This window comes from Ambystoma mexicanum, chromosome 1q, assembly GCF_040938575.1.
Source record: "Ambystoma mexicanum isolate Mex_15411 chromosome 1q, UKY_AmexF1_1, whole genome shotgun sequence".
In the NCBI taxonomy this organism is placed as follows: Eukaryota; Metazoa; Chordata; class Amphibia; order Caudata; family Ambystomatidae; genus Ambystoma; species Ambystoma mexicanum.
The window spans coordinates 1,405,371,043-1,405,387,205 of NC_090922.1; the positions used below are offsets into that span (position 1 = coordinate 1,405,371,043).

General features: G+C 46.5%; 1 protein-coding gene across 1 annotated transcript in view; it reads left to right on the top strand.

Moving 5' to 3' along the window:
* LOC138548282 (vitamin D3 hydroxylase-associated protein-like) overlaps positions 1-16,163 on the top strand; it is a 746,809-nt gene that overhangs the window by 478,932 nt on the left and 251,714 nt on the right. The window contains exons 7-8 of the mRNA XM_069642265.1: positions 5,404-5,528; positions 12,591-12,716. Of these exons, the coding sequence (XP_069498366.1) occupies positions 5,404-5,528; positions 12,591-12,716 (251 nt within the window). The remainder of the gene's footprint in view (positions 1-5,403; positions 5,529-12,590; positions 12,717-16,163) is intronic.

Consider the following 16,163-nt stretch of genomic DNA (forward strand, 5'->3'; position numbering starts at 1 on the left):
CTGAGGCAGTAAGACAACTCAAAAGAAGCCTCTCACAAGCACCTTGCCTAGCTTACCCTGTCAAAAACAAGGAGTTCTTCATGGAGACAGGGTTCTCAAATACATGCTTGACTGCAGTATTATATCAAAAGCATGAAAAGGTCAATAAAGTAATCTCCTATGTGAGTAAAACTTTATCCTCTGAGGAGGAAAAATTCAACGATTCTGAGAAGACACTCCTGGCAACTGTGTGGGCATTGAAGAATTACCGTCCGTTTATCCTGGGGGAACACATCATAGTGGAGACTGCACACCAACCTTTGCAATATCTTCAAAGTGACAGAATCCGGCTCGGAAATGTGAGTAATTCCCGAATTACTTCCTGGATTCTGTCAATGCAAGGCTTTCCTGTGGAGGTCAGATATGGCCAAAACAAGAAGAGTCCCCTCGCACAAGTTCTGGCTGACTTGCATGATTGTGCCAGAGAAAATGTTCTCGAGGACGAAAGTCTTAAAATCAAGGACAACATGGAGGCATACCTTAATTCCCCACACAAAGTCAATGAAGAAGACCAGTGTGAGGGAATGCCCACTGTCTATGTGGATGGGTGCTCCTACCATGTTGCCAACAACGGGGAAAAGGAACTTGTGGCCGGCGTAGGGAATGCATGGGTGAATGATGCCCCAGAACACTCTGCTGGGTACAAAATCGGTCCCCAAAGTAGTCAAGTGGCAGAGCTGATGGCTGTGCATCAAGCCATCCTCACTGCTGTCCAACACCAACTCCACGAACTGGTCATAATCACTGATTCAGATTATGTACGGAACGGGTTTGTGGAGCACCTGGTTAATTGGAAAACCAGAGGCATGCTATGTGCTAATAACAAACCATAAAACATGGGAAATTAATACGAAATATTGATGATCTGGTCACCTCGAATGGGATGACCATCTACTGGAAAAAGATCAAGGGTCATTCTAAAGTCAAGGGACCAGACAAAACTGGAAATGACCTAGCGGATCAGCTGGCCAAAACCGGAGCCATCCAAGGGGATCTACTTGAGATTGAGTCGCTGTTGGGGGAAATCCAAGTCACTGCTATTACTAGGTCCCAGACAAATGCTCACAATGAACTCTCAACTGCACAATGGAGTAAGGAGACCGCAGATGCTGATTTGAATACGGCTCAAAAAGGGGATCCAATAATTGGTACGTTTTATCAACACATTGAGGACCCCGAGAACTTTCCCCTGACGGATACCGATTACATTGGGAAAGAGGACCTCAAGGTGTTGATGGAATGTCCAAAAATGTTTCGAATCCAAGACGGTTGTTGGTGAGTAGAACCATAGCTGGCCATGACCAGTGGGTGGTCCCTACCTCATTCCAAAGCCTGATGCTAAGTCACGCCAATGATACACTAGAAATCATGTAAGAGGTTGCATACTGGACACACATGGGGCAGGACCTCAACCAATACTTGAAGGGGTGTCTTGTGTGTGCACCATTTCAGCCAACATCACTCACACACTGTGCTCACCTCCAAAAGAGGGGGATGACACTGCCTTGGTCAGATTTACAAGTCAATTTTATCGGGCCTGTGATTCGCTCCTCTAGGGGGAACACGTACACTGGAACCAAGAATTTCTAATTACCAAGGAGGACCACTCGGGGCTGGGAGTAAAGACCCAAGGAGCCCGGAGTATCGCTCCATACTCCCATCTAGAACCGGCAAGGAGAGCACCTGAACATCCCAATCTCCCGACTTCCCCTTGACGGGCGGTCAAACTCAAGTCGTGGGGCGGGGGGGCTCTGTGGGATGTTATGACCCACTTTTTGCTCTGCCATTCGGCATCACTGTGCTATGATGGTGCCAGAAATCACAAAATGGCCGCAAGACCCTTGTGCATGCCAAAACCTATGAAAATCACGCTTTGCAAAGCACAAACAGATGGCTGCCCAATCTACCACGCAGTTTGTCAGTGGTGGAACAAAGATCTCAGTCATGGAAAATGGCACTGGGCTCCACAACAAGGGAAAATGGAATACAGAAGGGAAAAGCAGTTTAACCACAGTGCTATTTGATCTGAACACACACATAAAAGTATTAATTCTGTGCTGAATTGTTTTGCTCACTATTACTCCTTGTGTATTAAAGAGATTAGTCAGTGTTACATCACCCCATTGGTACTATTGTGTACCCATTAAAACATAGTGTGATTAAATTGTAAATACATAAATAAATATTTTAACTTTGCAAACCAGCCTGATTCCTGGTTCAGTGTGACCAGGAGTGGTTCCAGGAGAAGGGCGTGATATGAGTGGTATATCGTTCAGAATAAAGAACTTTTAGACAAAAATAAATAAGGACTTCAGTTGTGCACTACATGCTAGGCGTTGACGTGGGTGTGTGCCGGATTGAAATCACTTACACATCCTCCCCCAATCCCCAAGGATCCTCCACCCAGATGACCCTTCTTAGCTTCTCCACCTCCAGGGCCGGAATTCAAAAACGATGGCCTTTGCCTGGCCACCTGAGAAGAGGACCCATGGGGAGTAGGTGTAGGGCCACCCTCAGGTTTCTCACAGTATACAGTATTAGTAATATCGTGGAAGGGTATGATTGTGCCCATGGTTAGTGTCCATATTTGTGATTTTGAAAATTTAAGAAAAGAGCCAAGCCAAGTGGTACGATTGGACCGTCCAACCATTGCCAAACTGCTCACCCTGACACAGGCAGTACTGCAGAGTGTCATTGCCATCAGAACAGCCACCGCCTGCCCCCGCTGAATGACTGGCAGTCCTACATTTCTTTACTACTTGTTCATTCCAACACACAGTCATCATGCAATCATACAATTCCCCATTTCAACTTTACTAATTTGCTTAACTTCAAATGTATGAAAGGGTTTGTTATTCTTACCCACAGTCAACCCTGCAACCTGCAGGTCACACAGAGGTCTCATCAGTAGGTGCATTAATCTACGGAGATATCTTACCACATAGCTTAATGTGCTATCCTACTTGGATTATATTTACAGATGCCCGGCACTTCCTTTTCTCTTGCTAAACCACTTCCCCCAGGCAACCTCACTCAGCCCTTCCAATTTCCCTTCATGAAGCCTTTTAAGTTTTGTTATCTGTTTGTTTCGCAAGAATCAGCCAGCCCTGAACCGAAAACGAAAATGTGGGCTGTATTTTGTATTTTTTGTATTTTTATTGTGCTTCATATAGCACCTTTGTCCAAAGTGCTTTACATAGGAAAAATCAACGGTACATAACATCAGGAGTGCAAATCAACATTCAGATACTCCTGGTAACAGATACTCCTGGTAACAATCAATCAGAACACTGAAGCAGGTGAGTTTTTAGGGAGGAACGGAACAAAGAGTAAGAAGTAATGGAGCTGAGAGACAGAGGGAGCTTGTTCCAATGAAGAGAAGCAAGGAGCTGAAAAGAACGAAAGCAGGAGGGAGCACAAGGGGGATGGGGAACATTCAACCTGAAAAGACCAGAAGAACGGAGAGAGCAAGAAGGATTATAAAATGAAAGAAGAGATGCAAGATAGTCGGGCAAGTCCGTAGAGAGATTTAAAAACTAAGCAGAGAAAGTTAAATTTAAGTTGAGAATGGAAAGACAGCCAGCCAAGTGAGGCAAGAGAAGAAGAAATCGAGTCCCAATAAGAAAGAAGACAGAGTGAGCAAATAGAAGAATGGTAGATTGATTTAAGAGGAGCGAGACGTGAATAGGGAAGACCAAAGAATGTGACAGAACAATAAAATAGTCGAGAGAAAATTAACGTAGAGATGAGAAGTTTTGCGGCCTGAAAAGTGAGAAAAGGGCGGACTCTGCAAATATTATAGAGATGAAATCGACACAAACCAGATGTGAGAGAAATATGATGAGGAAAGATTAGAGTCAAAATAGAGACAAAGGTTACGCACAGTGGGAGAGATAGATAGAATAGAGGGAGGAAAAGAAATAGAAGAAGGAGGAGACTGTGGCAAGAGAGTGTTGACAGCAAAGAATAAGACCTCAGTCTTTCCGGCATTTAAAGTAAGGAAATGGGAGGTTAGCCTGGATTTGATGCAGAAAGACATGTTGAGAGAGTTTGATGAATATCAGGTGTAAAGGATGAAAAAGATAGAAAGAACTGAGTATCATCAGCATGAAAGTAATGCGAAAGTCCAAAAGAAGAATTTATAGGAGCAAGAAGTGAGGTATATAGGGAGAATAGAAAAGGACCCAGGACTGACCCTTGAGGAACACCGTGATCAAGGGGAAAAGATTGAGAAGTGCTGCCACCCCAGGAGACAGTGAAAGTACGGTTCGATAAGTAAGCAGAAAACCACGATAGAACAAATCCCTGAAGACCAAAGGAAGAAAGAGAATCCAAAAAGCAAAGAATTATCTACAGTGTCAAAAGCAGCAGATAGGTCAAGAAGATGAGAACAAAGGTCTGTTTAGAATAATGAGCTGTAAGAAGAGAGTTAAGCACATAGGTCAGACTGTTTCAGTGGAGTGACAGGGACGAAAGCCAGACTCAGTGGGGGGAAGAAGAGATAGACCAGACACGAACGTTGACATTTGTGAATAAATAAGACGCTCAAGAAGCTTAGATAGAAAAGGTCAAAGAGATTTAGGACGAAAAGTTTAAAACAAGAAGAGGATTAGTTGTGGCTTTCTTTAAAATAGGAATAATGATTGCATGTTTAAAAGCAGAGGGAAAAGTAGAAGTGGAAAGACAGATGTTAAAGAAAGAAGCAAGAAAGGGAGGGGATAGATTTTAGGAATGAGCAGAGAAGGAATCGAATCAGTGTGGGCAGCAGTGGGTTGATCTTTGGCCAACAGAAGAGCCACCTCAGAGTCAGAAACAGGAGCGAAGTTAGAGATAGTGTTAGAAGGGGTAGGACAAGATAGAGGAGAAGAATTATAGGAGGGTGACGATAGAATATCTGGCGTAGGAATGAACTTTAGAAGAGAAAACATTTGCAAAATCAGATGCCGATAGAGATGAATTAATAGAAAGATATATTCCCCGCTGGAAGAAAAGTCTGCAGGAAACCTGTAAAACTAAGACTTGTGGGAGCCTGCAGATCACTTCTGAGAAAGGTTTGCTCAGCCTTAGTGATCAGATGAAAATAGTTTGTAATCAAACTGACTGACTGATTTTCGATATATAAGACGCTGGGCTAAAGTAATGTCACCTTTACCATAGGGTTCTTCTGTAGTTGTGAACTGTTTAATGTTCATTTTGTGTACTTGACCAAATGTGTATTTCTAGAATCCCACTCCCCCATACCAAACCCTCAAATCATCGCTGTAACTGAATGATAATGTGTAACTTATATTTTGGTCATTTCAACAGCTTTCAACATTATTTCTAATGTCAATTGATTAATATATCTTGTTCTTGTAATCTTAGTGGCGACAGTGATGGGTCCTATGGGAAGGAATGTGGAGGATCTGGCCCTGTGCATGAGGGCTCTCCTTTGCGAGGACATGTTCCGACTGGACCCAACCGTGCCTCCCATTCCATTCAATGATGAGGTACAGAGCTCAAAAGATCTAGTCTTTATATCTTAAACACTTAAACAGATTGTGAAATAATGTATTTCTTTTTGTAAGTGTACTGGTCCAACAGCTAGTAGTTGCTTGGGTAAGAAAAGGCAGAGAAAGAAAAATGGGAGATCTCTGCTAATTCAGAGTGGGTGGGCTTTCAATGATTTCCAATGGAAATAAGGATGGGCATCTGTGCCCTAATCGCTTAAGGAATTCAAATTCCAGGAAATGGTGCTGTCTACAAAGTTTAAGTAGAATGTGATGGGGTCATAATTGTGGTGAGTGGCAGGTGTTGTGGAAAACAAGCATGTTTTGTGCTGCTGGTTGTCAATATTAGCGGCCACCCACTGCCAATTGTGAGTGACAATGGTTAATGAAATTTAGAAACTGGGCAACAGCAGCAATCACAAAGGCTAATTCATGTAGGTAGGCATGCATTCTGGTTAAAAAAAAAGAAGAGAACAAGGTCTATTAGAGAACTAGCATGACTGTGAATTACACAAAGGTTTAATATGTGACCAAACTATGGATCAACAGAATGACAGGGGGGAGTTCAAGTGAGGCATGGTGGACTTGGAAAATGTTTTCTTACTGCAAAAGGAACAGGGGCATATTTTGAACATTTGCTTTGTAAGCATTGGCGAAATGTTTGGGCTCCAGAGCAGGATGGCAAAGTTCCTAAAATCCATCCCTCCTCAGCCCTCCTGTTCGGTTGCCTCCAATGTTCAATTTATCAAAGTTATTTCAATTCTCTTGTGATGATGTCTTGATAGGCACCATTTTCATAGCTCAAGAGGTATCTGTAGTTGCTTGGCAGGTACAAGCAGCTGACTTATAATCCTGTTCTAACTCCAAAACACCCATAGACATACAAAAGTGTAAGAACTGGATGACCCACTCACTTTCGAGTTAGTACTGCTTGATCACTCTTGAAATGTCTTGTAGGTAAAGAGTTTACACATAATTGTCGGGCAGCCTCTTCAGTGCATGGGGACCCCATTGTTTACAGCCCCCACATTTGTCCACATCCTGTGTATGTCTATAAGCAGTGAGAATATCGAATATCGGGGGAACCTCAAACATCTTGCATCCCCCACACGTTTGCATGTTACTGTGATACTGTTTTAAGGAGAGGCTCAATATCCCAACAGACGTTATCAAAGCAGGGAGATGCGATTGGTAAAATAGAGCTGTCCAAGTTCCTTGGTAGTGAGAAATATTGGGGCCAGCTGGCTGCGTGTACTTCTTTATACCAGACAAGGTGATGCCTAGTGCATACATGTGGCTCTGTGATTAACTGCCTTAGCAACCTAGGTAGTGTTATGGTGTGAGTTGAGGCACGACCTATGCGCGTGGCACAGCAAGAAAAGGCCAGAGATGGAGCACTTCTGCATATGTTTTCTTTATTCAGTAACATCCACCAACTGCTCTTAATCCTGCCTCCTGCCTCCCGTTACTTCCCTTTCCTCTTGCGTAGTTCCTTCCCTGAATGGCCACCCCCCCGGCTAAACACTAGAACGTCAACATGACATCCCTTCCCTTTTTAAACATTAACTTGTCCCTCACAACACAACAGGTGAGCAGGTGATGAAGTGGGTGAACCCATTTCCTCAATCCATCGGCGGGGCTTGTTCCAAGCCCTTTGAGGACGGGTACTCGTATACCCTTACAGGCTTCCACTAACCTCCAGCTAAGGTGCGCCTTCCATGTCCGACTCCTCTGTTTCTCCTTGGACCCCGAGAAATGCATCATTGGGCTCATAGTCAAGAGGAACAACCACTTGACCACTCAGGCGGCGAGATCCCAAAGAGGGATATCCCTTTGAAATGTGAAGAATTTTGAGTGACAGACCCTCCCACACCCTGGGTCGTGATCATGGATCCCTTCTTCTGCATGACTAACATTGGCTCGTCTTGGAAGACAGAAGTGTGTTTGTGAGTCTGATGCTGCTTCACGGCGACAATGTCACCCACAGCAATCTGGAGTTCTTTCTCCCCTCTCCGTTGATCTGCATACTCCTTCATGCACTCTTTGCCGGTGCCATCTCGTTCCCTCAGGTCCCTGTCACGATCCTCAGTTGGTCCTCCCAGAGTGGCCTGCAGGATCCAGGTCTGAATGTCTCCAAACATGACCTCAGCAGGCGTTTTCCCTGTGGTGCTATGAGGAGTGCCCCGGTAGTCCCACATCAGCTGATTTAGGACTTGCTCAAACGGTTGTCCGGTGAGCTTGGCAATTTGGAGGGCCCGCTTGAGATTGGCCATAAATCGTTCTATCATGCCATTCGCCTGTGGCCATAGGGGTGTTATCTTTTGGTGTTGGAAACCAAGATAGTTTGCGAAATGGGGGGAACTGATACCCACTGAATTGGGGCCCATTTCCGTCTTGAGCACTCTTGGGATGCCGTAAGCGGAGAATATACGATAAAGTGCTGGCACCACATGATGAGCGGCTGTGGAGGATATGATTTGTATTTCAGGGTAGCGGGAGGACTCATCCATCACCGCCAGCACATATTTCCCTCCTTCCACGGGCCCAAAGAAGTCCGCGGCGACAGCCTCCCATATTCCTTGTGGAAGCTCAGGCATCCTCAAGGGTTCCGGATGCCGGTTGGGTGTGATGAGGCTGCACATAGGACACGATTTTAAGGTTTCCTCCACTCGGGAGTCCATGCCTGGAAACCAAACCTTTTGGAGTAGCTTGCGTTTGGTTGACCCCATCCCTCGGTGGTTCTCATGGGCGATCACAATGACTTTGGCCCGTAGGGATGGCAGGATCACCAGTTTACAGTCCTTTAGAAGGAGGTGTTCATCGGACAGGGCCAGTTCATCCTTCACCTGGATCAGTCAATCCACTTCCTCTTGCACATGGTCCCCAGCAGCTCGCCCTCTCTCCTTGGATCTCCTCCACATACCCGATTCGAGGCCTTCACAGATGATTTGACACGCTGGATCATTTTCTGTCTCTCGGGCAATGGTCCCGATATCGATCGCTTCTGGAGTAGTTTGGTGAATTAGGTATCAGAGGTGTCTGTCTGCCAACTATGGTTCTGGCATGCACCCCTCCCGAGGTCCTCTGGACAGGAAGTCCGCTGCATTCTCCCCTTTCCCTGGCCGATGCACTATTTCGAACACATAGTTTTGCAGCTGCAACCCCCACCGGGCTATCCTCGGGGACATTTTTACTTGAGTGTTCCCATACAGGAACAGCAAGGCCTGATGGTCCGTGATGACGCGGAACAGCTTGCCACGGCGAGCCCCTCCTTCTCTGCCTGTGAGTATGCCTGTTCAATGGCAGAGAGGCTCCTGCTGGCATATGCAACGACATGCGTTCTTGTGGGATCTCTAGGTTCCGCCTGAGCAAGAATGGCCCTCAGCCCTACAGGACTGGCGTCAACCATCAGTTCCATTTGGAGTTTTGGGTCATAGTATGACATGTTCTCTGATCTGGCGACCCTTTCTCGGATAATCTCAAAAGCCCTTTGGCATTCCTTCGTCCAGCAGAACGTGGCATCATTGTCTTGTGAGTAGTCTTAGGGGTTCGCTTACCATGGCGAAGTCCTGGATATATCGGGTGCAGTAGCTGGCGAGACCCAGAAAAGATCTTAACTCAGAGACATTGGCTGGGGGTGCGGTGTCATTTAGTGCAGCAAACTAGTCTGGATCTAGGGTCATGCCAGCTTCAGAGAATATGTGACCGAAGAACTTTAGTGTGCTCTTCCAGAACTCGCGCTTTTCCTTGTTAAGCATGAGATTTGCCGCCTCTTGCGCTTTGCACACTTTCATGGGAGCCTTATCATGCTTATTGACGTCCGAGCCAAAGACCAAGATGTCATCGCTATAATTGAGGCAGTTCGGGATGTGCTTGATCACATTGTGTACCTCGGCCTGAAAGATTTCCACGGCCGAGGACACACCGAAGCTCAGCCGTTTATAGCGAAAGAGGCCCAGATGCGTGACAAAGGTGATGATGTTCCGGCTTTTTTGGCTCAGTACCAGTTTGTGGTACCCTTTCTGCAGGTCTAACTTGGAGAACACCCTGGCCCCGTTTAGAAGATGAATCATGTCTGAGATGCGTGGGGCCAGGTGTCTTTCTCTCTGTATGGCTTGGTTGGGGCGTCTCATGTCGACGCACAGTCGAATGGCTTCTGACCCCTTTTTTGGCACTGGCACTATAAGGGACACCCAGGTAGTGGGGCCGGTGGCCGGCTCGATGATATCTCGCTCGAGCAGCTTGTGTAGTTCATCCTCCACCTTCTTCTGGATGTTGACTGAGATCCCGCAATAGTGTTGGTCTACGGGTCGGATGGAGTTGTCAATGTGCAACTTTACGGGTCGATTCTTTAGTTTCCCGATGCCGCTGAATATTCGTGGGTAGAGGTTATTGATCATCTCAACCAGGTCGATGTATTTGTGCACCATGATGTTATCCAGGATGTGAATGAGTACCATATCGGCAGCTGCCTTGAAACAGTTTCGGTTGCTAAGACATGAATGGGGATTTTTTTTGTTCATGCCCTTTGTATCGGCAGGTGCCTTCGAACTGTCCTAGACACTTGAGGGGTGTCTTGGCCCCGTAAGCATAAATGTCTACTGTAGCAGGGCACAGTTTCGGTGGTGTGGGCGGGTCCTTGAATATGGTTTCACTGATGACATTGACCGTGACCCCAGTGTCGATGAGGAATTCTGTAGGGTTCTCATTCAGTTTAATGATTAGGGTCAGGCTGTGTGCCATTGCGGTGGGATTCCCCAGGGCGTATACATAGGCCTTTCTCTTTTGATTGCTCCCTGATGAGCTGGGATCAGAGTCAGATGGTGACTGTTCGACAAGGTAGCGCACGTGACATCTTGATCTGCACTCAGGCGTTGCACGCATCACGTACCTCCTTCTGTCTCTCCTGTCCCTTCTTTGCCTCTCCTCCCCCGAATCCCTTTCCTTTGCGTTCGGGGTTGCCTGGTTATTTGGCCATTGGGGAGCCGTGCTGGGATGGGTCCCAGATGAGGAGCTGGCTTTTGTCCTGGGTCGGGACGGTGCCTCCCTGGTCCTTTCCCTCCCTTTGTCACGAAAGAGCCTACACACAGACTTGAAGTGGCCCTCTTCACCATAAGTGGCGCAGAGCTGGCCGATGGCTGGGCAGGTCCCTTCATGGGGGTATTCAAAGCTGCATTTGTAGCAAAAGAGTTCTTCAGACCTTCTCTCCTGCTGCAGCCTGTGGATGTTCTCCCCAGTGGTCGGGTTATTAAAACTCTCTACTTGTGAGTCTATGGCCCTTTCAGCTCTGGTTAAGGCGAGGATTTCGTCCAGAGTGCGTTGTTTCTGAAGCAGTTTCCTGCAAAATGTCTGCAACTCGCACCCTGCTAAAATTTGAGATTGGAGTGCCTCCGTGTTGGAGTAATTTGCAAAGTCACAATGTTTCATTTTGGTGCGGAGCCGCATGACATAGGCGTCCATGGTCTCTCCCTTGATTTGCTTGGTGCTGTGGAAGAGATGCTTCTTGTAATCCACGTTGGTGTGGGGAGTAAAGCAGGCAGCTAGCGTGTCTTTTAGGTCTTGGAGGGAGTCAATGGAGTCGGGGGGGCAACTCGTCGATGATGTCCAGTGTCCAGCGGAGCCCAATGATAACTTCAATAGGCATTTCTGACGTGCCTCCTCTATGGGTCATGTGGCCCCCATATAGAATTCAAAGTCCCTGATCCATTTGGTCCACCTGGGACCCATGTTGCTCGTGTCCGAGACATCAAAAGCCCCTGGCATTTGCGCTGCTAGTGTGTCTGGGAGCCTGTATGGAGTTTGATCCACCACTTGGGGGCTCTGCCCCTGCGGGCCCTTGGGCCTGTGCCTGTGCACCTTGGTCGTTGTCTTAGCCTGACATTGTCCTGCACAGTTCTTGGCTGTTCTAGATACTGCACTGGGCTCTTTGCAGATCACCTTTGGTGTCCCTCAGCTCTTGATGGCCGCCTCTTCAGGCACTAGCACCACCCGCGTGGGACAGGGTCTCTGGGGGATGACCCTCTGCACTTTGGGGACCTGGATAGCCGCCCCTACTGGGCATGAGCACCATCTGTGTGGCTGGCAGTTCCTGAGCTCTCCTACCTCAGGTACACACACTGTGTTCCTGGGGTGTAGGGCGCAGATTGCCTCCTTCCGTGCTGCCTTTTCACCCACCGCGGTCCATCTTCATCTTGATGACGGATTCCTGAAGCAGGTACGGCATTGCAGGACTGAAAAAAACTGTTTATTAAACATTATTTTCACTTGACCTTTAGCACCCTCGAGTAGCTGTTGCTAAAGGCAAAGTGAGATTTAAAAAATAAATAAACGTAACTTCCGGTTAGGGACAGTGCTGAATGTAGGCTCCCAATCTATTTCCTGGTTGATGACATGACAGGTCGAAAATGGACGTGGAAAGGATGCCACGGCACCAAACAGCAAGATAACTTCCCTTTTCTTTTTCTTTTTTTTTTCTTTTTTTTTATTGAACACCATTAATGCCCATAATGATAAGGAACCCGGGCCGTAGTGGCTGGTAACGCCCCAGTGCCATTACCACCTGGTAGGCACAGGTTCCATATCATGGCCATATTAATTGTGGTGATTTCTTTAAGGGCAAGTACTGTATAAACAATTCATTAATCTCGGGGTCAGTGTAGCTTAATGCACGTGACTGGCTGGCACAAAACGTATGTCTCTTTATGTGAAAGAAGATATGCTTGTTATGGGAGGGATAGGCGTTGTTTTTGCTCCACAAGCCAGCCGAGGCCTCCCTGCATATGTAAGTGCCAGGCTTGCACTTAAATATCACATATGCATTGGCTACTACAAAGACCACGGGGACTCAGGGGTGAGGTCCTGCTGACTTCAGGATCTCACCATCCATCCATGCAGTAGTGAACATATTCTCACCATCCATCCATGCAGTAGTGAACATAAACGATAAATTGGAGCCACGTGGAGGATTCATTGACATAGTTGTATCAACAATATGCGGTTGCTTTCAATTAAGTCAACACATGAGAAGGCTGTGTTTAATGGAAGGCCTGTTTGTCATTTCAGGTGTACTCCAGTTCAGGACGCCTTAGGATTGGCTACTATGACACAGATGACTATTTCCCTGCAACCCCCAGCATGAGAAGAGTGGTCAGAGAAACTAAAGATCTCCTTGAAGAGGCAGGACACACTGTAAGTATTGGTACAATTCATCCTGTGAGTGTTGCCTTCGAACTGATTATGTGTTTTCAATGATCAACTGTATTTTCCGCGTACAAACAGAAATGTACGGCGTCTGCACGTGCTGCTGCGCTATAATTTGATCTGGGGGTCGCTCCACACGTGAGTCGTGTCTGAAGTAAAGGATTCTGTTTCAGTGTTGACATTGTTTGCCGCTGTATCTGCTGAATAAACACACAACTCTGAGGCCTGTGCTCATGCTGATGTGTCCTGTCCCAATCTAGGTGGACCGCCATCCGATTGTGAGGGGTGTGTGGAGTGAGTCTGCCTGCATGGTCAATTGTTTACTAGATAAATTACATCTCTGTGGCATCTGGCCTGTACTGTTGGCTGTGGCTTCAGTCGTTCTCTGCTGATTTGACTGCATGCAAATACAACTGTTAGGACTTTACAGCTGTGTTTGAGGCCTGTCCCATGGACTCTTTCCTGTTCGTTTTGGGGACCACAACAGTGCTTCGCCAAGCCACCTGAAGTATTCGTATTGATGACCAATGACCTTTACAATACCTGCAGTATTACTTCCGTGTTTCGACCAGCTCTGTGAGGCTGCAATTTTAGCATTTTAGGTTAATAAGGGTGTCCCTTTACTTTAGACAGTGTAACCCTAGTAAATTGTTTTGTTAGTGAACATTTCTTCCTGACTATATACTTGTGTGCATTGTAAGGAATTCATGGTGGCAACAGTAAAGACAGACACAAGTGAGCACAGTTCATGGGTGTTTATTAAACTGTATATTAGGTGAGATAAATGCCTAATCGGGGGATTAAGATGCGAACAAGCTACGACCAGCAAATAATAATAAGGCAGTCCTGGTGGGGTCTTGTTAAATAAAAAGGGCCTATAATTTAAAAAAAATTGCCAATCCTTACCGCTAAATTACAAAATAGTGTGGGATAGTGTTAATCAGAAAAGAAAGAAGTGTACTTAAAATGATAAGTCGGGATGGTATGGCTGGAGGTCTGCCTTCCCCACAGTTTTATCATGCAACAAGGCGGGACTCCTATACACAGCACACTCCTGGGACTCACCAGCACAAGGTTACAGCTCGGTCACAAAATATCAGGGCCTTCTGTGGCCAATTCACTTTTACACAGTCTCTTGCCTCAGAGGACCTGATGTGTTACAATCCACAAAACAAAAGTTCCTTCAGTAAATCTTCACGCCTTATGATCCCCCTCTCTCGGGCTCCAATCCTTTGTGCAACGTGGGCCTCCATCTGTCGGGTTCAATACAGCCTTTCTTTCACAATGCACTGTTCAAGACTATTAATGTCTTTTTAGACAACCATTCACTGTGGACAACCCTCAGACGGGTTTACTCTTGTGGATACAATGTTCACCGGTGTACTACTTTTCACCCCAATTTGCAGGCATCCATCAGCCGGGTTCACTGTTGCCAAATGCACAGTTCACTTTACTTTCTCTCAATGCAGGATTCACTCCCCTTCTTGTCAACATGTCAGAGACGTTCCATTGTACAAGGGGTTTGGTTCGACCCTTGTATGACCCCTCTGACTCCTCACTGCGGCCTCTCCTAGTGCCTCCTGGTAGTTGTAGTTTCAACAAACGGGACCAGTCAAGAGTCCTCCGAATAAGCACCCCCATGGTGCCTGACCACTCTTTAGCTGGTGCTTCACTGTACTTACTCCCAAGCTCAAACAGATACAAGTTCTTTGTTCACCAGTTCACACAATGTTGCCGTTTGTAACCTTGGGCTCAACACGGTCCGGTTTGCTATCAGCTCTCTCTGACTAACCGGCTGTGCTAAACCCGTTGGCTTGTCTTGCCTCTGGAGTTAAGGATGGTACCACAGTAGCAAGCATGCCTACCCAACTGGGCTATCAAAGCGACAGGCCCCCATGCACCGTTGACATCTGTTACACCATATGCCAGCTGTAAATCCTGGTCTTATAATTCTTTTCATGGAGGCTTTGCGAGTCTGGGTTCAAAAGGACAAGGGCACTTCCCTCCTTGTCGTCCTCTCAGATCTCGCTGCCTTTCTTCTCGATTTGAACTGCTGGTCTAGAATAAGTGCTTCCTCGTGCTTTTGGCCTTGCTCGTAGTGTGCTTTTATGCTCTGACTTTTATCCCTGTGGGGAAGGGAAAGGGCCATCAGGTGTGCATAGTTATTATCAATTGGCTGACCCTATCTGACCTTGGTATTGGGACATGTCAGGTTAACGGCTCATGTTTGTCCGTTGTCTGTCACAATTTAGGAAAGTGTTTTTGTTGGAAAGGGGGGGATAGAACTTCTACATATCCTACTGGGTAGGATGCGGAACAGGTGTTAATAGGAAGGGGGAACCGTGTCTCAACCTTCGGTGTACCCTTAAGACCCCTCATCCAGGTGATCCTCCACCATTGATCCACTGCCAGGAACTGGATCCGATAGCGATGGCTGTGTCCTGGCCACCTGGACAACAGATCTCCAGGCACTAGTGGGCATTGACACCTTCGGGTATCTCACATACCCTTCCTCCATGCAAATTAGCCGGGTCTGCTCCACAGAGGAACCGGGAAAGGAAATCTACATTCCCCTGGTCTTTAAGCAGTGGGGCCGCAGGTCTAGAAACCATTGCATTATACGTGGGATGGAGTCTTTGCGCTGGCTAATCCAAACTAGGGGAGAATGGTCTGTGACCAATGTGAACTTTCTTCTCAAAAGGTAGTATCTAAGCTGGATAATGGCCCACTTGATGGCCAGGGCCTCCAATTCCAGCACAGAGTAATTTCTTTCATGTGGGAAACGTTTGCGACTTGCAAATAGGATAGGGTGTTCTAATCCATCGCAGACTTGAGATAGTACTGCTCCTAGCCCTTTAGGGGAGGCATCCATTTGCAATATGAAATCCTTTAGATAAATCTACACCCTTCAGAATCAGGTTCTGGCACAGGGTTTGCTTTAAGGTGTTATAACATATCTCATCCTTGTCAGACCAATGAAGTGTCTGGGGTACAGCGTTCATGATTTTATCTGTTAGTCTAGCTGTTTTGTCCAAATAATTTTGGATAAACCTACAGTAATATCCTATTAACCCTAGAAAGGCTCTCAGATCCCTAGTTTTGGGTGTAAGTGTATCTAGGATGGCTTTCACTTTCTCATGTTGGGGTTGTATGTTCCCATTCCCTACAAAAAAATGAGATATTTCACGGCTGACAGGGCAGTCTGGATTTAGATGGATTAGCAGTTAGGCCGGCCTCTTTGAGTACTCTCATAATAGTATGAAGCTGGTAAAGATGGTCTTCCCAGGTTTCACAATAAGTGACTATATTGTCAATATAAGCTTTGCAGAAGGCAGAATAGGGATGTCAGATTTTATCCATTAGGAGCTGGAAGTGGCTGGTGTGCCTTCTAAGCCGAAAGGCATTACTTTGAATTGAACAGTCCTAGAGGCATTG